The sequence below is a fragment of the Sus scrofa genome, chromosome 2, assembly GCF_054392235.1.
Source record: "Sus scrofa isolate SSC_HxYL_T2T_F1_AM1 chromosome 2, Sscrofa_HxYL_maternal_Yorkshire_Landrace_v2.0, whole genome shotgun sequence".
NCBI lineage: Eukaryota > Metazoa > Chordata > Mammalia > Artiodactyla > Suidae > Sus > Sus scrofa.
In genome coordinates this window covers 86,192,349-86,216,648 of record NC_139384.1, presented here as the reverse complement: position 1 = coordinate 86,216,648, position 24,300 = coordinate 86,192,349, and the positions used below count along the sequence as shown (strand labels likewise).

General features: G+C 43.7%; 1 protein-coding gene across 1 annotated transcript; it reads left to right on the top strand.

The window, feature by feature from the left end:
• Positions 1 to 432: 432 nt before the first annotated feature.
• On the top strand, positions 433 to 23,147 carry LOC100516355 (uncharacterized). Its single transcript, XM_085013368.1, has 5 exons — positions 433 to 660; positions 5,771 to 5,829; positions 17,154 to 17,280; positions 18,642 to 18,819; positions 19,226 to 23,147. Exons 3-5 carry the CDS (start codon positions 17,247 to 17,249, stop codon positions 20,427 to 20,429), a joined length of 1,416 nt encoding a protein of 471 aa, XP_084869494.1. The 5' UTR covers positions 433 to 660; positions 5,771 to 5,829; positions 17,154 to 17,246; the 3' UTR covers positions 20,430 to 23,147.
• Positions 23,148 to 24,300: the final 1,153 nt, after the last annotated feature.

Here is a 24,300-nt window from a genome sequence, read left to right as displayed (position 1 = left end):
GCTCATGTCCGGGACGGACAGGTCTGGGTCCTGAGGAGGAGACCCGGCAAGGAAGGGCTGAAGCCAAGAACCCGCATTTCCGCCCCGCAAGGCGTTTGACCAATATCCCCGCAAGTCACTGAGACCCGGAGGGGCTATAATACCTTTCCAGTCAAAGAAGTCGGCGAGCGCGGCGGGGAGAACTAACAAATGCTGGGGAGGGGCCCGGGAACTGCCCAATCAAGGGACGGGAATAAGGGGGCGGGGGCTGTCCGAACAACTCCCCTATCAGGGTCTGGGAACTTGCCCGAGCTCTATCCATTCATAGGCCTCAATAAGGTGAGTGCCTGGAATACAGTCCAATCAGACTGAAGGGACCTTGAGAACCATCCAATCAAGGGGTTCGGGGGGCAGAATCGGAGCTGTTTAATAAAGGGCGCCGGGGCGGATCTCGGAGTACACTCAGAAACCCGGGGAGGAGGAGTGCGTGGGTCTCCGTCCAATCAAGGCGGAAGGTGGGCGCGCTCCCAGTCCGCGCAGGCGTCACTCTGCTGATCTCGGCGCTCCTGCGCACCTGCGGGGCGCGGCCCCAGGTGTCCTTTCTCCGTTGTCTTCACCTACCTGCATCTTGGGACCGTGGGGAGGACGCCCTGCAGACCCCCCCAGAGCCGGAAGGAGATGGTGAGTGAGCGAGTCCTGGGCCCGAGATCGGGAGGAGCTGATTTGGACCGACTGGGAGCTGAGGCCAGCCCGGGTCTCCCCGCGCCAGCTCTTCGGGTTTCCGACTCCAGTATCTGCTCTCGGCGGCGGCTTGAGGACCTGGCGTCCGGTTCTTAGGTCCAGGCCGCGACCTGAGTTTCCTACTTCGGCTGCGGGGTGGGATCCCGGGATCTTGACTCGCATCTTGGCTTCTGGAGGCAGGGTGGGGGGACCTGGCGTTCTGACCCAGGTCCCTACCCCAGTTTCCGCCCTAGGTCGCGACGGGGCGTGGGGGCTGCTCCCGGTGTCCTGTACTGGGGTCCCGACCCGAGTCTCCAGAAGGGGTGGGGTCCCAGCGTCCGGTCCTGTCACCACGTTGGCGGGGTAGGGCCCAGGTACTGACTGAAATCTCCGCCATTGCCTGCGTGTGGGTCCTGGCTTCCTGCCCCTTCCTGTCCTCTCGTGGGGGTGGAAGGTCCTGACCTGAGTATGCGCAACTTGGGGGTCCCAGGGGACCCACCCTGATCTGTCAAATTCCTACTTGGGTAGGGCGAAACTTTATTCCTGTTCAAAAAACCAAAATTCCGCTGAGTAAATTTTGAAGCTTTTACTGGTTTTATTCAACAATTCACTAAAACAGCAGCTTCCCATCCCGCAAATAGAAGGGCGCAGCCCGGAGCTGAACAGAATGAAAACCTTAAATGGGCAGAAGAGAGCGGGAAAGAAACTAGCGAAAGTGGCTTGTCTGTGGCAGGATTACTTTAGGGAGGGCGGGGGTCTGGCGGGCAGGTTACCTCACTTAAGGTGACCAGGTAATTCCTGATTGACTGGTTTCTGATTCTGTTTATTAAGAGAGGCTGAAACTGTAGTTAAGTTGAGCCTCCTTGTGATTTGGAACTTGCAGAAGCGACCCTATTTGGGGCCTGTGGTTTTGTTTTTAACATTTCTAAGACTTGGATTAGGGTTGAGACTCAGATCTCACTCACAGCTGTGCCAGGGTCTCAGATGAAACAGAAAAAGGGTTGTATCTTCTCTTTACAGGAAGTTGAGAGCAAAACTGTTGGATAGGATGGGGCCTCCCTGTGGTCACTGTATCCTCAGCAGAAGTGGGGACTGTTGGGGAGGCAGCTATGTTCTACATCTCAGTGCTTCTTGGTAGAGGGTGGTGACCCAAAGTCAGGGGCTTGTGGGGAGACAGGAGCCTAAGTAAAGCTAAGGTAAGAAATGGGCGGTTGTGAACACTTGGTTAAGCTAGTGTCAAATAAAAAAAATCCGAATTTCCTAAGGGCAGACTTTCTTTCAGATGAGTTTTTATTGCAGGGGAGAAAGGTCTCTTGCACCAGCACAGGGATTCTGCAGCAGGGAGAATATGACCTTGAGATATGCAAGCATCTCAGGAGTTGGGCAAAGAGAGTTTTTCTTTTATACAGAGGAGTAAACAGAACCAGGAAGGACCAGGTGTGATGCTCTGATGGCAGAACCCTGAGGCCAGCCTGTCCTTAGGGGGCTGTCTGCTGGCTGGGGTTGAGGCCAATCAGGGGTCAAGGGTCAGGAGAGGAGCTAAAACCAAGTCTGACCTACAAGCATTTGTTCTGCTTGGGCAGCGGGGACCAGCAGTTCAGCCAGTCACTGATGAGGCGGAGGTGGGGATTTAAGGCTGTGTCTGGCCTCATCCTGGCTACCTGGCCTCAGTGGGAGTCTTCTCTAAGTCAGGTGTGGATGGGCAGGTGACAGCGCTCAATGCAGCCTGCTGTTTTCCTTGAAGACCAGAGGGTGGGGGTCCTCTCACCCTCCATGGAAGTTTCCAGGAGCACAGGGCTCAGGGAGCATTGAGCATTGTCACCTGACACCTGTGAGCAGCCTCCTCTGGGTCCAGCTCAGCACTCAGAGCTGCCCTTAATCCAGCTTCAGGTTTTGGCAGGTGTGAAATACTGAGTTCTTTGTGCCTGGTTTCTTCTCCTTAATGACGGTGGGAAGCATCTCAGGTCTTTGCCGTTTTCTGCAGACTCGTGAGCGTCTGGGCCTTTGGGGCTTAACCAGAGGTGCCTCTGAGGACAAGTGTCAGTACAGAGACTGTTCTCTCTGCCATTATAATTTTAGGAAACGCAGGCAGTTCCCCACATTCATGTGAAATGAGTGGAGATAGGGATTAAAAAGATTCATAGAAAGAGTATTGACTGTTTCATGCAGGGGGCAGAGTTAGGACATTTGTCTGGTCCTAGTTCACTTCCTGTTCTTAGCTGGTCAGCAGAGGTTAGTGGACATTCTGTGAATAGTGACCTGTGCTTCTGAGATTTGCTCACTTCTGAATAGATGATGTACAGCCTGTTGTGAGGATGCTAGTGAGCAAATGGGATAATCCAGCTCTAGTGACTCAGACCATAAAAGGGGCCTAGAATTTCCCAGCCCTGCATTACCTGTGTGCTATCCTTTGCAGCTTTACATCTGGTCCTTCCTCACCAAGTAGTGTTGTGTTTTGTTTTAATTTTCTGTTTAAAATTCTGCTTCTGCTGAATTTGCAAAAAGTGAATATTACCAGTACAGCACCAGTAACACCGCCTAGAAGGTTTCTCCATGGTTCTCAGCCCTGGTCTGTTTCACCCGTGCTGGTGTCAGTGGTCACCCGGTTCCCTCCTCCATCCAGTCCTGTGGAGCTCAGGGTGTCTCAGGTTTAGGTTTGATTTGTCAGCAGGCTGTTATATTCCTGCTGCTTTTTGTCTCTGAGTGCAAATTTATCACAAATTTTTTTACCCCTGGACTAACATTGGTGGGTTGTAGATCCTGGATATTTTCAGAATACTAGGAGGTGTGGCTGGAGGGCTGGAGTCAAATGTTTATTCCACATCCTGTCCAGCACGGGGAGAATCCAGCTTAATTTTGTCCCTTTTGAGTGTGTCAAGTGGGATCTGCTTGTGGACTGTATATTGGTTCTGTGTATGTGGTCAGTATGTTGGTTTTTTACTGATAACCATTGGGCTTGAACATTTCTCGTAAGTGGTGGTTCATCTTCTGTGAAATAGTTTTCAGTCATTTTCTCACCTTTAATTCATTTGTATGTTTACTGATTTCTTATGTTTTCTTTATATACTCTGGACATTCAGCCTTTTTCATTTCTAAGTGTTGCCAGTACGTTCTCCCAGATTGTAGTTCCTTTTTTCTCTCTGTCCTACACTTTGATAGACACATCTTACCTTTAATAGACTTGAATTTCTCCATCTCTTCCTTTGTAGTGTACCCTTTTTTTTCTTATACAAGAAAACTTCCCCAACTATCAAGTCGTAATGCTTTTGCCTATAATTTCTCAGTGTATTCTACTTTTGTCTCTCATAGTAAGTCCACAGGGAATTGGTTATCATATATGCAGTTGATAAGGAAAAAAGATTTCTTATTCCCCTGTGGATACCCAGTGGTCACTATCCCACGTGTCAAAGCGTCATCATCTCAGCCCTGCCTGGCAGCCCTTGCTCCAGAGTAGACCCAGTTGCCAAGAACTTGTGGACCTGTTTCAGTGTGCTGTGGGTTTTTTCCTACCCAAGTATTTGTCTATCCCTGTGTTAACACCATCCTGTCCTAAACCCTGCTATGTAAAAAGCTTCCATGTCGTTTAGGGAAAATAGTACCACCTTGTCCTATAGAAGATCTTGGCTAATAGAAATTTGCCTTCCATTTCAGTTTTTAGAAGTAGTTTCTCTTTGTTTTTTGTTTTGGTTTGGTTTGGTTTGGTTTGGTTTGGTTTCAATGTGCAGCGGCTTCATATGGGATCTCAGTTTCCAGAGCAGGGATTGAACCTGGGCTACAGTGGTGAAAGGGCCAAGTCCTAACCACTAGGCCAACAGGGAACTCCCTAGGAATAGTTTTTCTTAAGTTCAAGCAAAATGGAAACAACCTCCAAAACAAAACCCAAAGTAAACCTGCTTGTAGTCAATGGAATTTTCTTCAGCTCTTGATCTGGGGAGAAGCTGACGTGGTGACATTAAGTTGCCTTGGGAGAACGTAAGCTGTCTCTCCATTTATTTCATTCTACTGTGGCATCATTCAGTAATGTTTTAGGATTTATCCATAAATCATTTTATATATGTAGTTACACACATTTTAGGACTTAAAGAAAATTAACTTTTAGTAGCTGTTTGCTTAAAAACTCTAATATTTAAAATTTTTACTTTTTAGTTGCTTGTTTCTAGTGATTCAGAATACACTGAGATTTATCTTTATGAGTTTGCATGCTGGAAACTTAGTAAAAATATGATTATGTGCTTATATTCATATTCTTTTCTGGGTGTGACATACACATATTTAAGCTAGGAATAAAGGCAGATGTTTTCTTCTATTATAATATTTTTTTTCCTGTCAAAACTTACACCATTAGTTCCCCTGTTAATGGATTTTAAAAATCAAACATGGGGAGCTCCCGCTGTGGCTCAGTGGTAACGAACCCAACTAGGATCCACAAGGATGTGGGTTCGATCCCTGGCCTCACTCAGTTGGTTAAGGATCTGGTGTTGCCATGGTGTAGGTTGCAGACATGGCTCAGATTTTACTTTGCTGTGGCTGTGGTGTAGGCCGGCAGCTGTAGCTCTGATTGGACCCCTAGCCTGGGAACTTCCATATAAAAAATAAATAAAAAATAAAAAAGTCACATCCACTAGAATAAGATGATTTAACTTTGATTATGTATTATTTCCCACCTTTGTCCATTTTCAAACCTCAGCAGGCTCCATAGAGTGTGTTGAAGAGTGACCTGTTCACCTGTTATTAAGGCAGGTTTGTGAAAATGAGGTGTTTCAACCACATCACTTTATGAACTGTCAGCTCAGAGTTTTTCCTAAAAAAGTTATCAAAAATTGTGTTTTATGGAGAGTTCCCTGGTGGCTCAAGAGGGATGAAGAAGATATAGCGTTGTCACAGCTATGGTTTGGGTTGCTGCCGTGGTTTAGGTTTGATCCCTGGCCTGGGAATTTATGCCGCAGGCACAGCCAAAAAAAACTGTATTTTATGGAGGATTCCCCCCCCCCGCCCCAAGACCAGGAAAAAGTGTGAAGATTTTTGAACCCAGTTTACTCTCTTTTTTTTTTTTTTTTTGGCCTCCCTGTAGCATATGGAGTTCCTGAGCCAGAGATCAGATCTGAGCTGCAGTTGCATCCTACACCACAGGTATGGTAACACTGGATCCTTAACTCTCTGTGCCAGGCCAGGGATCAAACCTGCATCTTGGAGCTGCAGAGATGCCACTGATCTTGTTGTTTTATTTTATTTTTTTTTTCTTTTTAGGACCACGCCTGAGCATATGGAATTTCGCAGGCTAGGGGTTGAACCAGACCTTCAGCTGCCGGTCTACACAACAGCCATAGCAATGCGTGATCCAAGCCATGTCTGCGACCTACACCACAGGTCATGGCAACACCAAATCCTTAACCCCCTGAGTGGGGCCATGGATTGAACTCAAATCTTCATGGATACTAGTCAGGTTTGCTACTACTGAGCCACAATGGTAAGTCCCCAATTTCCTTTTTAAAGGATGCTCTTTCCTTGTTTTCAAGCCTGAGGGCATATCACCACTGTGGGGCCGGTTGTGTTTAAAGACTTATGAGTGGATAGAAAATTGTATTCGTCTCTGCCTAGCTCCTGATTGGTGCTCCTGAAGCCCTTTTAATATCCTGGGTAATAGAAGTATCTTTTGTTCTAACAAGGTGACTGTGGTTGGGTTCCTGGATGAGGTCTGGTCATCAGGAAGACCAAGCCCTGATCACAAGCTTGTAATTGTCAGCTCTGCCCTCCCATGCTCTTAAAAAGGAAGATGGAATTAACAATCAATCCTGCCTAAGCTGAAGGCTCCACAAAATCCCAATAGTATGGAATTTGGCGAGCTTTTGGGTTGGTGACCAGGCAGAGGTGTGGAGAGGGTGGGGCCCAGAGAAGGCATGGAAGCTTCAAACCTCTTTGCATGTTCCTGACTCTACTTATCTGTTCATTTGGATGTTTCTCTGTGTCCTTTATCATGTCCTTTAACAAACTGGTGAATATAAGAAAGTGCTTCTCTGAGTTTTGTGAGCTGCTTCAGCAAATTAATGGAACCCCAAGAGGGGAGTCTTTGGAGGTCAGCAGAAGCCCAAGTGACAGCCTATTCTTGGACTGGCATCTGAAGTATATGTGTGTTTGGGCGTCAAGGGCACTCTTGTGTGACCGAGCCTTGAACCTGTGGGTGTTGATGCCATCTTCAGGTAGAGGGTGTCAGCACTGAGTTAAAGCATAGGAAACACAATAGGAGTCACAGTCAGATTCTTAACCCACTGTGCCACAGTGGGAACTCCCATGTGTTGTCTTTTTGATGATAGCCATTCTGACTTGTGCAAGGTGATACCTTACTGTGTTTTTTTTGTTTGTTTGTTTTTGGCTGCCCAAGAAATGGCATACGAAGTTCCCAGGCCAGGGATCAGATCCAAGTTGCAGTTGCATCCTCCGTCACAGCTGTAATAATACCAGATCCTTAATCCACTGTGCCAGGAATTGAACCTGCATCCCAAGTGCTCCAGAGATGCCGCCAGATCCCATGGTGCCACAGTGGTCCCTTACTGTGGTTTTCATGTGCATTTCCCTGATGATTAGTGACGTTGAACGCCTTTTTATAAGGCTGTTGGCCATCTGTATGTCTTCATTGGAAGAAACGTCTGTTAAGGTCCTCGGCCCATTTTTCAGTGGAGTTATTTGGGGGCTTTATATGAGTTGTATGACTCTTTTTTGCGGATTTTGGCCATCAATTCCTTATTGAACATATCATTTGTAACTATCTTCTCCCACTCGATAGGTTCCCTTTTTGTTTTATCAGTGGTTTCTTTCACTGGCAAAAACTTTTCAGTTTGATGTAGTCCCATTTGTTTATTGGCTTTTGTTTCCTTTGCTTGATGAGACATATGCAAAAAATTATTGCTAAGACAGATGTCCAAGAGCATACTGCCTGTGTTTTCTTCTAGGAATTTTATGGCTTCAGGTCTTACGTTTAAGACTTTAATCCATTTTGGAGTTCCCATCATAGCTCAGCGGAAATGAATCTGATTAGTATCCATGAGGACACAGGTTCCATCCCTGGCCTTGCTCAGTGGGTTAAGGAGCCAGCATTGCTGTGGCTGTGAAGTAGGCCAGCAGCTACTGCTCCAATTCAACTCCTAACCTGGGAACCTCCGTATGCCGAGGGTGGGGCCCTAAAAAAAAAAAGGTGTTGCCGTGATCTGTGATGTAGGTGGTAGACATGGCTTGGATGCCCCCGGTGCTGTGGCTGTGGCTGGCAGCTACAGCTCCGTTTTGACCCCTAGCCTGGGAACTTTCACATGCTGCAGTTGCAGCCCTAAAAAGCAAAAAAAAAAAAAAAAAAGAAAGGAAAGAGAGAAATACAAATTGGAATGGAAGAAGTAAAACTGTCACTCTTTGCAGATGATATGATCCTATACAAAGAAAATCCTAAAGATGCCACCAAAAATCTATCAGAATAAATGAATTCAGTAAAGTTGAAGAATACAAAATGAGCATACAGGAGTTCCTGTTGTGGTGCAGCAGAAATGAATCCCACTAGGAACCATTAGGTTGTGGGTTCGATCCCTGGCCTCACTCAGTGGGTTAAGGATCCAGCATTGCCATGAGCTGTGGTGTAGGTCACAGACACAGCTCGGATACCGAGTTGCTGTGGTTCTGGCATAGGCCACCAGCTATAGCTCCAATTAGACCCCTAGCCTGGGAACCTCCATATGCCATGGGTGCAGCCCTAAAAAGACAAAACAAAAACAAAAACAAAAGCAAAAACACCAAAATGAGCATACAGAAATGTTGTTTCTAACAGCAAACTATCAGAAAGAGAAATTAAGAAAATAATTCGGAGTTCCCATCATGGCGCGGTGGTTAATGAATCCAACTAGGGACCATGAGGTTGTGGGTTCGTCCCTGCCCTTGCTTAGTGGGTTAAGGATCTGGCGTTGCCATGAGCTGTGGTGTAGGTTGCAGACGAGGCTTGGATCCTGTGTTGCTGTGGCTCTGGGGTAGGCTGGCAGCTACAGCTGCAATTAGACCCCTAGCCTGGGAACCTCCATGTGCTGCGGGAGCGGCCTAAGAAATAGCAAAAAGACAAAAAAAAAAGAAGAAAAGAAAAGAAAAGAATTCATTTACAACTGCATCAAAAAATAAAACACATAGGAGTAAATCTAACTAAGGAGGTAAAAGACCTGTACATGGAAAACTATTTAGACACTGATGAAACTGAAGACGACACAAACAAATGAAAAGATTTATGATTCTCATGTATTAAAAGAATTAATATTGTTAAAAAGACCATGCTACTGAAGGGAACCTGTAGATTCAATATGATCCCTAAATTACCAATGGCATTTTCCACAGAACTAGAACACACACTTCAAGAATTTGTACGGAAATACAAAAAACCTAAAATACTCAAAATAATTTTCCAAATGAAGAACAAAGCTGGAGGTAACATCCTCCCTGATTTCAAACTACACAACAAAACCACAGGAATCAAAACAGTATAGTACTGGCACAAAAACAGACTCATAGGTCAATGGAACAGAATAGAAAGCCCAGAAAAAAGGCTTTAGTCCATTTTGAGTTTATTTTTGTGTATGATGTAAGAAAGTAGTCCAGTTTTACTTTTTTTTTTTTTTTTGTCTTTTTGCCATTTCTTGGGCCACTCCCGCGGCATATGGAGATTCCCAGGCTAGGGGTCGAATTGGAGCTGTAGCCACCGGCCTATGCCAGAGCCACAGCAACGCCAGATCTGAGCCACGTCTGCAACCTACGCTACAGCTCACGGCAACACCGGATCATTAACCCACTGAGCAAGGCCAGGAATTGAACCCGCAACCTCATGGTTCTTAGTCGGATTCGTTAACCACTGTGCCACGACGGGAACTCCTACTTATTTTTTTGCATGTAGCTGTCCAGTTTTCCATTTATTGAAGAGGTTATCTTTTTCCCATTATATATTCTTGCCTCCTTTGTCATAGATTAATTGACCAAATAGTGTGATGTCTACCACCTACATCACAGCTCACGGCAACACCAGATCCTTAACCCTCTGAGTGAGGCCAGGGATCGAACCCACATCCTCATTGATACTAGTTGGGTTTGTTACCCACTGAGCCATGATGGGAACTCCCCAATTTGGATTTCTTAATTCCTTTTTCTTGTCTGATGGCTCTGGCTAGGACTTCCAATATATACTCTGTTGATTTAAAGTGGCAAGAGTGGACATCTTTTGCTTCTTCCTAATCTCATCATTGAGTATGATATTGGCTCTAGGTTTGTAGTATTGTATTTTGTTTGTTTGTTTGTTTTTGTTTTTTAGGGCTGCACCCGTGGCATATGGAGGTTCCCAGGCTAGGGGTCCAATCAGAGCTACAGCTGCTGGCCTGCACCACAGCCACAGCAACATCAGATCCAAGCCACATCTGCGACCTACACCACAGTTCATGGCAACGCCAGATCCTTAACCCACTGAATGAGGCCTGGGATCGAACCCACAACCTCATGGTTCCTAGTTGGATTTGTTTCCACTGCGCCATGACAGGAACTCCTGTCATGTTGTTTTTATCATATATGGATGCTGAATTTTGTCAAAAGCTTTTTCTGTGTCTGTTGAGATGATCATATGATTTTTATACTTCAGTTTGTTATGTGTTGTATCACATTGACTGTTTTACAGATGCACAACCATCCTTGTATCCCTGAGATAAATCATAGTGTGTGTATGATCCTTTTAATGTATTGTTGATTTAGATTTGCCACCGTTTTGTTGAGGATTTTTGCATCTGTGTTCATCAGTGATATTGGCGTGTGATTTTCTTTGTATATATGGTGTCATTGTCTGGTTTTGGTATCAGAGTGATGCTGGCCTCATCGAATGAACTAGGAAACATTCCTTCCTCCTCAATGTTTTGGAATAGTTTGGAAAAGATAGGCATTAACTCTTCTGTAAATGTTTGGTAGAATTATCTGTAAGGCTCTCTGGTCCTGGACTTTTGTTTGTTGAGAGTTTTCTTTTTGTTTTTTAGAATTACTGATACAATATCATTACTGGCAGCTGATTTGTTCATAATTTGTATTTCTTTCCTTTCTTTTCTTTTTTTTTCTTGGTATTTTTGTCTTTTTAGGGTTGCACTCACGGCATATAGAGGTTCCCAAGTTAGGGATCCAATCGGAGCTGTAGCCACCAGCCTATGCCACAGCCACAGCAACATGAGCTTAACCCACTGAGCAAGGCCAAGGATCAAACCCACATCCTCATGGATACTAGTCGGGTTCACTAACTGCTGAGCCACAATGGGAACTCCTGTATTTCTTTCTATTTTGCCCACACCTGTGACCTATGGAAGTTCCCAGGGCAGGGATCAAATCTGTAGCTTTGTAAGAGACTCTTATACTACCTTTATTTTTGACTTTACCGATAAGATTTTTCCAATTTATAAAAATATATAAAGTTAGGAGTTCTTATTATGGCTCAGTGGTAACGAACCTGACTGGTAACCATGAGGATGCAGGTTCAATCCTTAGCCTCGATCAGTGGGTTAAATATCCATCATTGCCATGAGCTGTGGTGTAGGTTACAGATACAGCTCGGATCCTGTGTTGTTGTGGTTATGGCATGGGCTGGCGACTACAGCTCTGATTAAACCCCTGCCTGGGAACATCCATATGCCACATGTGTGGCCCTAAAAAGCTATATATAGGAGTTCCTGTCGTGGCTCAATGGTTAACAAAATCCGACTAGTAACCATGAGGTTGTGGGTTCGATCCCTGGCCTTGCTCAGTGGGTTAAGAATCCGGCGTTGCCATGAACTGTGGTGTAGGTTACAGACGCTGCTCAGATCCCGTGTTGCTGTGGCTCTGGCGTAGGCCGGCAGCTACAGCTCCGATTTGACCCCTAGCCTGGGAACCTCCATATGCAGCGGGAGCGGCCCTAGAAATGGCAAAAAAAAAAAAAAAAAAAGCTATATATGTATATATATAATTTAATATTTATATTAAATTAATTATAATTAATAATGATGATTTTAATAATTATAATTACATTAATAGAAATTTCTAGTTATGGTTTTTTTTTCCCCCACTTAGAGAATTCCCTTTTACATGCTTTTTTTTTTTTTTTTTTTTTTTGGTCTTTTTAGGGCCACACTTGTGGCATATAGAGATTCTTAGGCTAAGGGTCCTCATGGATGCTAGTCAGATTTGTTTCTGCTGGTCTACAATGCGAACTTCCCCTTTAACATTTCTTACAAAGCCAGTTGAATGGTTTTGAACTATTTTAGATTTTGCTTATTCATAAAACTCTTTACTGTGCTTTCAAATCTGAATTATAGCCTTGCTAGATAGAGTATTCTTCATCGTGGGTTTTTCCCATTCAACACTCCCTTCTGGCCTGAAAAGTTTCTGATGAATGTTGTTGTTTTTAATATTTTGAATTGTCCCTTTCTGGGTTTTGTAATGCTGTGAAATTTCTTTCTAAGGTTTGGAATTGCTGATTTTTTTTATGGCCACACCCACAGCATATGGAATTTCCCAGGCCAGGGATCGAAGCCATGCCACAGCTGTGGCAACACCAGATCCTTAACCTACTTCACCAGGCCTGGGATCAAACCTTCACCACCACAGCGACAACAGCAGATCCTTAATCTACCATGCCATAGTGGAAACTTCTGGTATTTTAATATTTTGTACTTGGCCTGTGAACCATTTGAGATTTATATTTAGCATGTGGGAGCATTTGCATCTACTAATTTTGTTTCTTTTATAACCATGGACCCTCTCAGATGTTCTCTTTGCTTACATCATCTCAGATATGTTTAACAGGTTCTAAAAACCATCCCATTACATCTAATTAAAAAAACTTTTTCCGGAGTTCCCGTCGTGGCGCAGTGGTTAACGAATCCGACTAGGAACCATGAGGTTGCGGGTTCGGTCCCTGCCCTTGCTCAGTGGGTTAAGGATCTGGCGTTGCTGTGAGCTGTGGTGTAGGTTGCAGACGCAGCTCAGATCTGGTGTTGCTGTGGCTCTGGTGTAGGCCGGTGGCTACAGCTCCGATTAGATCCCTAGCCTGGGAACCTCCACATGCTGCGGGAGTGGCCCAAGAAATAGCAAAAAGACCAAAAAAAAAAAACTTTTTCCCGCAAGTGTTTTGTAATTTCTCCTAATTCCACTTAATCTCAGAAAAACCTGTAATTTTGTTCCTTTTCTACACTTTTTTTTATTTGCTGGAGTTCTGTTATTTTTTAATTAAATTGCCATTGTTTTAAGAAGAATATGTTTTGGAGTTCCTGCTGTGGCGCAGTGGGATCAGTGGTGTCTCTGGAGCACTGGGAAGCAGGTTTGATTGCTGGCCTGGCACAGTGGGTTAAAGGATCAAGTGTTGCCGCAGCTATTGGTGTAAGTCGCAACTGTAGCTCAGATCTGATCCCTGACCTGGGAGCTCCATGTTCTATGGGGCAGCCAAAAAAGGGGGGAAAAAAGGATATGTTTTTTTTCTAATTTATTTTTTTATTTTTTGCTTTTTAGGGCTGTACCCACAGCACATGGAGGTTTCCAAGGCAAGGTCGAATCAGAGCTGTAGCTGCCAGTCTACACCACAGCCACAGCAATGCCAGATCCAAGCCTGTCTGTGACCTACATCACAGCTCACAGCAATGTGAGGCCAGGGGTCAAACCCACAACCTCATGGGTACTAATTGGATTCGTTTCCATTGTGCCACAGTGGGATCTCCAAGAAGGGTATCTTTTTAGCTCATTTGAATTTATGCTTTAAACAGTTTTATTTGACCCATAATTTACATATCATAAAGTTTACCTTTTTAAAGTATAAAATTCAGTGGTATTTAGTATATTTATAGAATTGTGCAACCATCCCCATATTCTAATTTTAGAACATTTTGATCACCCCAGAGAGTACTATTTTGCATTCTGTTTGGCAGTGTTTGAGAGTTCCCACTGCCTCACATCCTCCCCAGCATTTGTTTATACCTCTTCTACCCATCGTAGTGGGTGTGAAGTATCAGCTTGTAGTTTTTTGGTTTTTTTTTTTTTTTTGTCTTTTTATGGCCACACTTGCAGCATATAGAAGGTCAAATGTGAGCTGGGCCAATATTCCACCCCAAGGCTAGGGGTTGAATCAAAGCTACAGCTGCAGGCCTATACCACAGCCACAGCAATGCCAGATCCGAGCCTCATCTGCGACCTATGCCACAGCTCATGGCAACACTGTATCTTTAACCCACTGATCAAGGCCAGGGATTGAACCTGCATCCTCATGGATCCTAGTCGTGTTCATTACCACTGAGCCATGATGGAAACGCCATCAGCTTGTGGTTTTGATTTGCATTTCCCTAATGACTAATGTCTAGCATCTTTTCGTGAGCTTATTGGCCATTTGTGTTTCTTTGGAGAAGGGTCTGTTCAGATGTTAGGTGTGAGCTTCTCTAGTTCCTTCTGTCACTAGTTTGCTGAATTGTTTTCTTTTTTGGCCTCCTCACAGCATATGGAGTTACTGGGCCAGGGATCAGATCTCAGCTACAGTCGTGACTCATGCTGTAGCGATCCCCCAATGCATTGTGCCAGGCTGGGGATTGAACCTATATGCTCAGGCACTGCAGAGACACTGCTGATCCCATTGTGCCATATCGGGAATTCCTGCTAAGTATTTTACCATGAAAAGATAATTGTGTTTGAACAGATGCTTTTTATGTGTCTATTGAGGTGATCAGGTGATTTGTACTTTGTTAATAAGGTATATAATAAAATGCTTTGTGGGTTTTTTGTTTTGGTTTTTTTTTTTTTTTTTTTTTGCCTTTAGGGGCCGCAGCCATGGCATCTGGAAGTTCCCAGACTAGGGGTCAAATTGGAGCCACAGCTGCCAGCCTACACCACAGCCACAGCAATGCCAGATCTGAGCCAAGTCTGTGACCTTCACCACAGCTCACAGCAACACTGGACCCCTGACCCACTGAGCAAGGACAGGGATTGAACCCACATCCTCATGGATACTAGTTGGATTAGTTTCCACTGTGTCACAATGGGAACTCCCAATGCTTTGTTTTTTTGAACCAGATTTTTAAATAAATCTCACTTGGTCATGGTGTTGAACCCTTTTTATGTTTCTCTGGATTTTTTGTGTGTGTGTGTCTTTTTAGAGCTCCACCGTGGCATATGGAAGTTCCCAGGCTAGAGGCCCAATCAGAGCTGCAGTTGCTGGCCTATACCACATCCACAGCAATGCCAGATCCAAGACTCATCTGCGACCTATACCACAGCTCATGGCAATGCCCGATCAATGCCACTGAGTGAGGCCAGGGATCAAACCTGCGTCCTTAAGGATACTAGTCGGATTTGTTACTGCTGAGCCATGACAGAAACACCTATTTCTCTGGATATTGATTGCTAATATTTGAGGAATATTTTTGTCTGTGTGTATCAAGGATACTGGTCTGTGGATTTCTTTACATGCCATGGGATGTCTTTTTCTGGTTTTGGTATCAGGATAATACTGGCCTCATAGAATGGGTTGGGAAGTGCATCCACAATTCAAGTCTGTATGTGGATCCCCAGTTACTAATGGTGTTCGTGATCTTTTCATGTGGTCATTGGCCATTTGTGTATCTTTGAAGAATTGTCTATTCACGTTTATTCCCCCATTATTTAATTATATTATTTGTCTTTAATTTTTTTATCTTTTATTTTTTATTGTTGTCCTATGAGTTTTTATTTTTATTTTTGTCTTTTTAGGGCCACACCCATGGCATATGGAGGTTCCCAGGCTAGGGATCAAATCAGAGCTATAGCTCCTGGCCTACACCACAGCCACAGCAAGGTGGGATCTGAGCTGCATGTGTGGCCTGGATCCTTAACCCACTGAGCAAGGCCAGGGATCAAACCTTCATACTCATGGATGCTAGTCAGATTCATTTCTGCTGAGACACAATGGGAACTCAGTCCTGTGAGTTTTTAAAATGTATTCCTAATACAGATCTCTCATCAGGTGTGTGATTAGCAAACCACATTTGAAGTAGCATTGGCCTCTTTGTAGATGATGATGTAGGGATTTTTTTTTTCTCCTGTTGGCTTTTGCAACCATATTTTTTGTTTAAAAATCTCTGATTTTGGAGTTTCTGCTGTGACACAATGGGATCAGCGGCATCTCTGCAGCACTGGGATGCAGGATTGATCCCCATCCCGTCACAATGGGTTGAGGATCCAGCATTGTTGCAACTGGAATGTAGGTCACAACTGCAGCTCAGATCTGATCCCTGGCCCAGGAACTCCATATGTTTTAGGGTAGCCAAAAAAGAAAAAAAAAATCTCTAATTTTTAATTTCATAGTTGTTTTCTTTTGATATCATTAGTGCAGTATGGTCCCATATTTCACTAAAGATAAAAATTAGGTGTTTTTTTCCTCCCCATTAAAGTCACCTTCATCTCTGTTACCATCAGAACCTTCTGTGACTCTGTGTAGCATCTTCCTTGATTTCTGGGCATGTGGTTATTCATTTGAGAGACTCTGGTGCTTGACACATTCCTCAGGAACCAGGCCTCCTCTTACCCCATAGCTGTGCTAGGCCCTGGGCCCTGGCCTGTTTGTATCCTTGCTGTCCACTTCATCATGACAGGGGGACATGTTTGTGCTTCTTTTGGATATGAGGGGACAAAACTGGCTCCCTGATGCCATTGCCTTCAAGTTATAAGTTGAAGTTGTAACTGAGTTGTACAGGAATTCCTGCTATGGCACAATGGAATCAGCAATGTCTCTGTAGCACCAGGATGTGGATTAAATCCCCGGCCTGGTATGGTGGGTTAAAGGATCTGGAATTGCCACAGCTATGGCTCAAACTTGATCCCTGGCCTGGGAACTCCATATACCGTAGGGCAGCCAAAAAAAAAGGGAAAAAAAGAATTGTTCAGATTCAGCAGCTCTAGAAAATCCATGTTCATTGCATCCTGACAATCTGCTCCTATTCTTGGACCTTCAAGGAAATAACTTATGAGCAAACCTGGGGCCCATTTCCATGTCATATGGGTGATAATTTGATTTTCTGTCTTTATGGTACCTCAGGATCTGCTCTCTCAGTTTTCCCCCCTTTTTGGCTACACCTTTGGCATGTGGAAGTTTGTGGGCCAGGGATTGAATCCGAGCCACAGCTGCAGCTATGCCAGATCTTTAACCCAATACACCGAAGTGGGAATTCCAAAAGCAATTCTTTTTAATCTTGTGTCTATAAATCTACTTCCATTGTTGTTGTCACACTTTTCTTGAATTTCTAGCACTTAACATCACTGAATAATTGGCACTTGATCTGCTTGTCTATTGTCATTTCTCATGAGACTATAAGCTCGAGAGTCCTAGGGATTGATCCAGTTCCCTGACCATTAGCCTCCTCTTCTTCCCACACAGGCAGGTGAAAAGGGACTTTGCTGAATAGAGTATGTGGCTGTTTCAGGAATCACTGGTCTTTGAAGACGTGGCCATAAACTTCACCCCAGAGGAGTGGGCTTTGCTGGACCCTGCTCAGAGGAGGCTCTACAGAGATGTGATGCTGGAGACCTTCAAGAACCTGGCCTTCGTGGGTGAGGATGGCTTCACTCCTGTACTTAGTCTTTAGGAAACAAATATTTCTTACAAATCTCCTTTCTTACTAGAACCAAAGAATGGGAATATGTTGAAAAAAAGACAGACACGGTCTAAGTTTTCATGAAACCTACCTAGGGTCAGAGAACTTTTCCATGAAAACAAATTTCATCTATTTATTTACTTTTTTTTTTTTTTAAATCTTTTTAGGGCCACAATCATGGCATATGGAGATTCCCAGGCTAGGGGTCAAATCGGAGGTATAGTTGCCAGCGTACAACACAGCCATAGCAACACAGGATCCAAGCTGTGTCTGTGACCTACACCACAGCTCACAGCAATGGTGGATCCTTAACCCAGTGAGCGAGGCCAGGGTTTATACCTGTGTCCTCATGGATGCTAGTCAGATTCAGTTCTGCTGAGCCATGACGGAAGCTCCTATTGATTTACTTTTTTTTTTTTTTTTTTTTTTTTTTTTGGCATAGCTGGCAGGATACGAACTATTGATTTACTTTTTATTACTCTTGATCATAAGCCCAAATTCCTAATTTTATAAATGTTAGCATGGTCTCCAGTGTCACCTTGGGCAGTAAGAACGGTGTGATGGGTTTCACCCTGTGAAAGTTACACAGTGGTCAGTTCACATTTGTTGTCATAACCTTGTTGCAGTTAAACCCACTCTTGCCTGTCATCAGTGACATAAGGACCAAAGAATCAGTCCATGTCATGGAGTGCTTTTGGTCCTCCTTCCTCCCTCATGATGAGCTTCCTCCATGAGCAGGACAGCAGCTCATACCACCCCACACCCCATCTCCCAGTGGCAGCTGGGTCAGTGGAGACAGGCTCCATCTAGGACCTCTGTGCCTGTGATCCCCAGGAGAGCACATCTCCCTGGATAAGGGGGAGGTATTTGGACACACCATTAGGAACATGACTTAATCTTTGTTTAAGAAGGTGATGTTTATCATTAACCTGGCTTCCCTGTTGGAGTTTTCATCCATCCTTGCCCACTTGGGAAGTCTTTCTGTAGCTCATCTTATAAAGTGAGCATTTGGGAATGTGCATGTTGCCCAGTTCCTTTCTGCTTTGCCTCTCTGGTAATATTGACTCAGTCTCTATTCTTTTTGAAGTATCTCTTACTGAACAAGCTGCCCTGTTGACTCATTTCCCCTGTGATGGCCAAAGTTCCAAATTTCTCGGAGGTCCTTGGAGTTTTTCTTTGTTCCCATGTCTGTTTTTCCTAAAAAATTTGATTACATTTTTGAATCAGTATATGGAGAGAAATATCTATGTTCTCTTTTGCTTTACTTATATCACCATTTTTTCCCCAAGCATTTAGTTACGCTACTGATTGTTGCAGGTTTTTGCCCTCGAGTTAAAACCACTGGATCAAGTCCTCAATGGAATATTTTGGAGAACAAACTATGCAGTGATGAGAAAATACTAAGATTCATAAGAAATGGTTCTTGGTCTGTTTTTGGAGCAAATTGGATGTTTCATAACATTGGAGATCACCAAACCCAGGAGAGAGATTTGAGGTGAGTGCCACTGCCTCAGGGGAAGGGGAATCTTGGCAGAGTGTTAGACTAACTTGAAACTAAACGAAAGGTATAAGCCCAGGTAAACAATTTTGTACTTGAAAAATTTTCACAAGAAAAAACTTTGGTAAATGTGATATAGGGTATCTTAAACGTAATTCAGTTGGACACAGTGACCAGGAAACCCTATCTCTAAGACAGGGTCTCTAAGTGTATTTGAGCCATAATTAAGCCAGAGCATTAAGCTTGTTGCCCTTTGTTGCAGTGTGGGGAGTGCCTGTAACATACCCATTCATTGAAAATGGCAAATACAGATTCAAAATAATGAAAAACCATCAATACATCATTAATGAAGAAATCACTTTAAATCATTAATCCCTAACACTGTGCTTCCCATTTTTAACAGAAATCATTTGGCAGAGTGTCATCAATGCAAAGGTAATGACAATCATCAATGTGGAGAAACCCTGAACCGGATTACAGATTTTACTGTCCAAAAGGGATATCTGAGATATCCGACTGCAGTTCAGCCCTCTAAATATACTAAGTGTGGAGAAGACTTCAGCGACCATTCTTTCCAGAAGCATCACCAAAGGTCTCACACTGGACATAAATCTTATCCATGTGAGGAATGTGGGCAGGTATGCAGCTCTGTCTCCCACCTAAGCCCTCCTGGAGGAACAGACATTGTAAAGAAACCCTATAACTGTCAGGATTCTGGGATAGCATCTAAGAGATTTGTGAAGAGTCATAGTAGTAAACAGTCTTTAGAGTGTAAGAAATGTGGACAAGTTTTCACTTGTCCCTCTTCCTTTCGAGAACATATGAGAAGCCACCATGGACAGAAAATCCACGTGTGTAGAGTATGTGGGAAATCCTTTATGTATTATTCCTACCTTTTAAGACATGTGAGAACTCACACTGGAGAGAAACCCTATGAATGTAAGGAATATGAGAAAGCCTTCCAATATCCCACATTCCTGGGAGGACATGTGACAATACATACTGGAGAGAAACCTTATGTTTGTGCAGAATGTGGGAAAGCCTTCAGTTGTCCCAAATATTTCAGAAGACACCTGAAAACCCACAGTGGAGTGAAACCCTATGAATGTACAGAATGTGGGAAAGCCTACAGTTGTTCCTCATCCCTTCGAGAACATGTGAGGACACACAGCGAAGAGAAACCCTATGAATGTCAGCACTGTGGCAAAGCCTTCAGGCATCAGCGATATTTTAAAAAGCATGTAAGAATGCACAGTGGAGTGAAACCCTATGAATGCACAGAATGTGGTAAAGCCTACAGCTGTTCCACATCCCTCCGAGAGCATGAGAGAATACACACTGGGGAGAGACCCTTCGAATGTCAGCACTGTGGGAAAGCCTTTACTCGTCACGCCTCTCTTCGAGGACACATGAGAACACACAGTGGGGAGAGAGCCTATGAATGTACCCAGTGTGGGAAAGCCTTCTGTTGGCCCTCATCTTTAAGAAAACATGTAAGAATGCACAGTGAGGAGAAACCCTATGGGTGTCAGCAGTGTGGAAAAGCCTTCTGGTATCCTGCCAATCTGCGAGGACACATGAGGACACACACTGGGGAGAAGCACTGACTGCAGGGACTGTAGGAGAGACCTCATTCTCTCTTGTGACTTATAATGTGAGCAACACACTGTAGAAAAGCCTTATGAATGGGAAAAATGTGGAAATGTCTTCAGCACTTCACTTATTTTGTACATGAAGACTCAGGGCATGACAGAAATCTTTCAATGGGTATAAATATGGTTTTTCCTTTGTAAGTGGCTTGGCTTTAATAGAATCCCAGTGTATTAATTTCTAGTTCATGTTGCTGATCTGAATGTTTATGATAATAGCTATCTTTCTATGTACTCTTCATCTGCACTACCTGCATTTTGTTATCTCAGACTTTGAATAATCATGCAGTCTTATAAAGCTTGTCTCATTTCCATTACAATGTCCTTGGAACCCAGGGTGTTAAGTGGTTTTCAGTTTTTGACATTTTTCATGTGCAACTTTTTTTTTTTTTTTTTTTTTTTTGGTTTTTGTCTTTTTAGGGCTGCACCTGCAGCATGTGGAGGTTTCCAGGCTAGGGGTCTAATCGGAGGTACAGCTGTTGTCTTTCACCAGAGCCACAGCAATGCTGGATGCAAGCCTCGACTGTGACCTACACCACAGCTCACAGCAATGCTGGATCCTCAACCCACTGAGCAAAGCCAGGAATTAAACCCACAACCTCATGGTTCCTAGTCGGGTTCATTTCTGCTGCACCATGGCAGGAACTCCTTCATGTGCAACTTGGTCTAATTTTTAGATGAAAAGTGTTTTTTTTGTTTGTTTGGGGGGTTTTTTAGCTGTGCCCATGGCATATGAAAGTTCCTGGGTCAGGGATCAAACTTGTGCTACAGCAGCAACCCAAGCTGCTGCAATGACAATGCCAGATCCTTAAACCACTGTACCAAAAAAGAACTGGAGATGAAAAGTTTTTTTATTCCTACTTTGCATTATGTTCCCATTGTGATCATGATATGAGACCTGTGTTGTTGCAGTGTCTTTTCTGGTCATGTTATAGATAACTGGAATTTTCTGACTCAGTATTTACACTCCCCTTGATTCTATATTAGTGAAAGTTGTATCTTCCAAGTTGATCGTTGCTAGTGGGTACCATGTCTCTGTTCCTCACAGAAATCAGTAATTGCGGAAAGTCTTGGAAGATAATAGTCTTGTCTGATTAATGTTCATAATTTGGTCTCTTGCTCATTGTCCTTGGTTTTGGTCAGAAATTGGACACAATACATTGAGTTAAGGGTGACCTGGGAGTTCCCTGGTGGTCTAGTGGTTAGGACTCAATGCTTTCGCTGCTGCATCCCAGGTTCAATACCTGGTCTAGAAACTGAGATCCCATACCAAGCTGCAACATGCTACAGCCCCCCTGCCCCACCAAAGGAAGCGCAACCTGGTGGTGGCATGAAAGTGAAAGCTACTGTCCTGATGGTTCTGTTGAATTGTGTTGTCGGCTTGGAGAAGGTGGAAAACTATATATCCCTGAATACTTAATATTACTGGTTCTGAGTTAGCATTCATGGGAGGGAAAAGATGCATGAGGTCTAGAAAGCAGAAGCAAAGAAGCCATCATTCTCGGGTCTTCTGTACCATCAGGAGACAGATGTGTGGCAATTTAGTGGGCCCAAGTTCCAGCCCAGTTTTCTGACTCCTGGCTTTGTCCATGTGGAACAGCCCCAACCAGACACATGAGTGATTTTAGTTCCCTCTTGGTCAGAATCCACACTTCTCCCCAAGCTCCCTCAGGATGGATCCTCTTTGGTTTTCAGGTTCACACATGTCCTTGCATGTTCCTGTAGCCCTTCAGGGCCCATCAAGCCTCTTCAGACATTTGCACTTGGTGATCCTCTCCTATTGTGTGACCCCCTTCATGTCCAGCAATTTTCCTAATCACATGATTTATGTAGGAAGCATCTTATTCCTCTAACAGCATATTTCCTTCCTCCACCCGTGGTAGATTTAATATGACAGCTACAGATGCAGGAAACCTACTGCCCTGGTTGCATGGTCGAAAGTCTGCACTAACCCTGCATTTGTTTCTTGATGTTTCTATGATTAAATACTGGCGAATGTATCTGGCAGTGTATTTCATTTTCTCTTACAGCTGACTGCTCTCTAAATGATAAGCCCAGTATGTTTAATTACTTTCCATTTTTATATGTGATTACCCAGTGTTTTTTACAGGTAACCACCTAGTATGTGGTCTTAAAATGGTGTGCATTTTTCAATCAAATTCAGGTTTCTGCATTATTTCTTAGAGCTCTTATTGCCTAGGTTTTCAAATCTTTGTGTACTCACAAGTGTTGCCGTGCTTTACGTGCATTAGCTGAAAGGATAGGTTGAAAATATCCCATTTTGGAGGATTAACTCATTCTTGTAGTTGGGTCAGTTTTTCTACAAACATTCCGGGCAATATTACTAAATACATAGACCTTTTGACATTCTTCTTTCAGGTGGTGTTTTCTGTTAATTTCTATGCAGCTACCATCTTTTTTCATTAAATGACTTATTCATTCCTAATATCAGAAATCTAAATACCGCTTCCAGCTTCCAGCCAGAGATGACCAGGAGTCAGGCTTCTACAAGTCAACAGTGTGGGAGGGAGAATCAAACATATGTCTTCCCAAGTTGTCTTTGCACAAATGATACTCTTGGTGCGGTGAGCACTTCAGGTGTGGTGGGGATTAAGTTAGGAGATATTGCTCTAGTTTATAGGCATAACCTCACTGAATAAACTGCTCATCTTGGGAGATCCTGCTTCTAATGTTTGTTTTCCAAATAGCTCTTTGAAGTTTAATGGAAAATCAATACTGAAATGGAAACATCTCTCTGTCTTACTTTTTCTTGCTAGTAATTTTGTGCCATATCCACAGGGTTTTTCTTTTCTTTTTTAAAGCATAGTTGATTTATGGGAACCTCCATATGCTGAGGGCATGGCCCTAAAAAGACAACCCCCCCCAAAACATAAAATAAGGTATAGTTGATTTATGATGTTGTGACAATTTCTGCTGTACAGCCAAGTGACCCAGTCATACATTTATATATATTCCTTTTCTTTATACTATCTTCCAACATGGTCTGTCCCAGGAGATAGATATGGTTCCCTGTGTTGTACAGTAGAACCCCATTCCATATCCATTCTAAATGTAATAGCTTGCACCTACTAACCCCAAACTCCCAGTCGCTCCTACTCCCTCCCTCTCTCCCTTGCCATCCACAAGTCTCTTCTCTATGTCTCCACAGGATTTTTCTTCCTGTGGTGGCTGGATATTTGACTGACGGACTACTTACTTCCCAGTGGGTTCCCTTGTATTTTTCTGATGGATGACAAATGGCTCCTGCTCATTTCTCTTTTAATCAGACCTCTCATGTAAAAGCACGGGAGGTGTGGCTATAAACACACAGCGAATTTCACCACTAGCAGAAAGAGAGTTCACACTCAATATTCCAACCTAGGGGGATGTGTGGATCAACCCATGATGTCATTTAAGCTACAACCCAAGTCTTTGAAGAACTGAGAGAAACTTGTCCTTATCTGACATATCTTTGCAACCAAAGCCCTATATTTCATTGTAAGGAAGGGGATGTAAAAGAAATAAAGAAATGTAAAGAGAAGGAGGGTGGAGTTTCCTGGTAGCACAGTGGGTTAAGGATCTGGCATTATCACTGCTGTAGCTCAGGTTACTTGTGTGGCGTGGGTTCATTCCTTGGCCTGGGAACTACTGCATGCTGTGGGTGTGGCCAGAAAAAAACCATGCCTGTGTTTCTTGTCTCTAAATACTGTTGGAAAGTCCTTTGATCCCACTGCTGCCCCCAAATCTGTCAAACAACAAAAATTTTACTGAGTAAATTTAAAAATCAAATTGGGGAGTTCCCATTGTGGCTCAGCAGTTAATGAACTTG

Excerpts from the sequence above, each read along its gene's own strand:
- LOC100516355 (XM_085013368.1), top strand. The coding sequence starts at position 17,247 with ATGCTGGAGACCTTCAAGAACCTGGCCTTCGTGG. Across the intron at positions 17,281-18,641 it reads CAAGAACCTGGCCTTCGTGG|GTTTTTGCCCTCGAGTTAAA; the intron begins GTGAGGATGGCT and ends TGATTGTTGCAG. Across the intron at positions 18,820-19,225 it reads ACCCAGGAGAGAGATTTGAG|AAATCATTTGGCAGAGTGTC; the intron begins GTGAGTGCCACT and ends CATTTTTAACAG.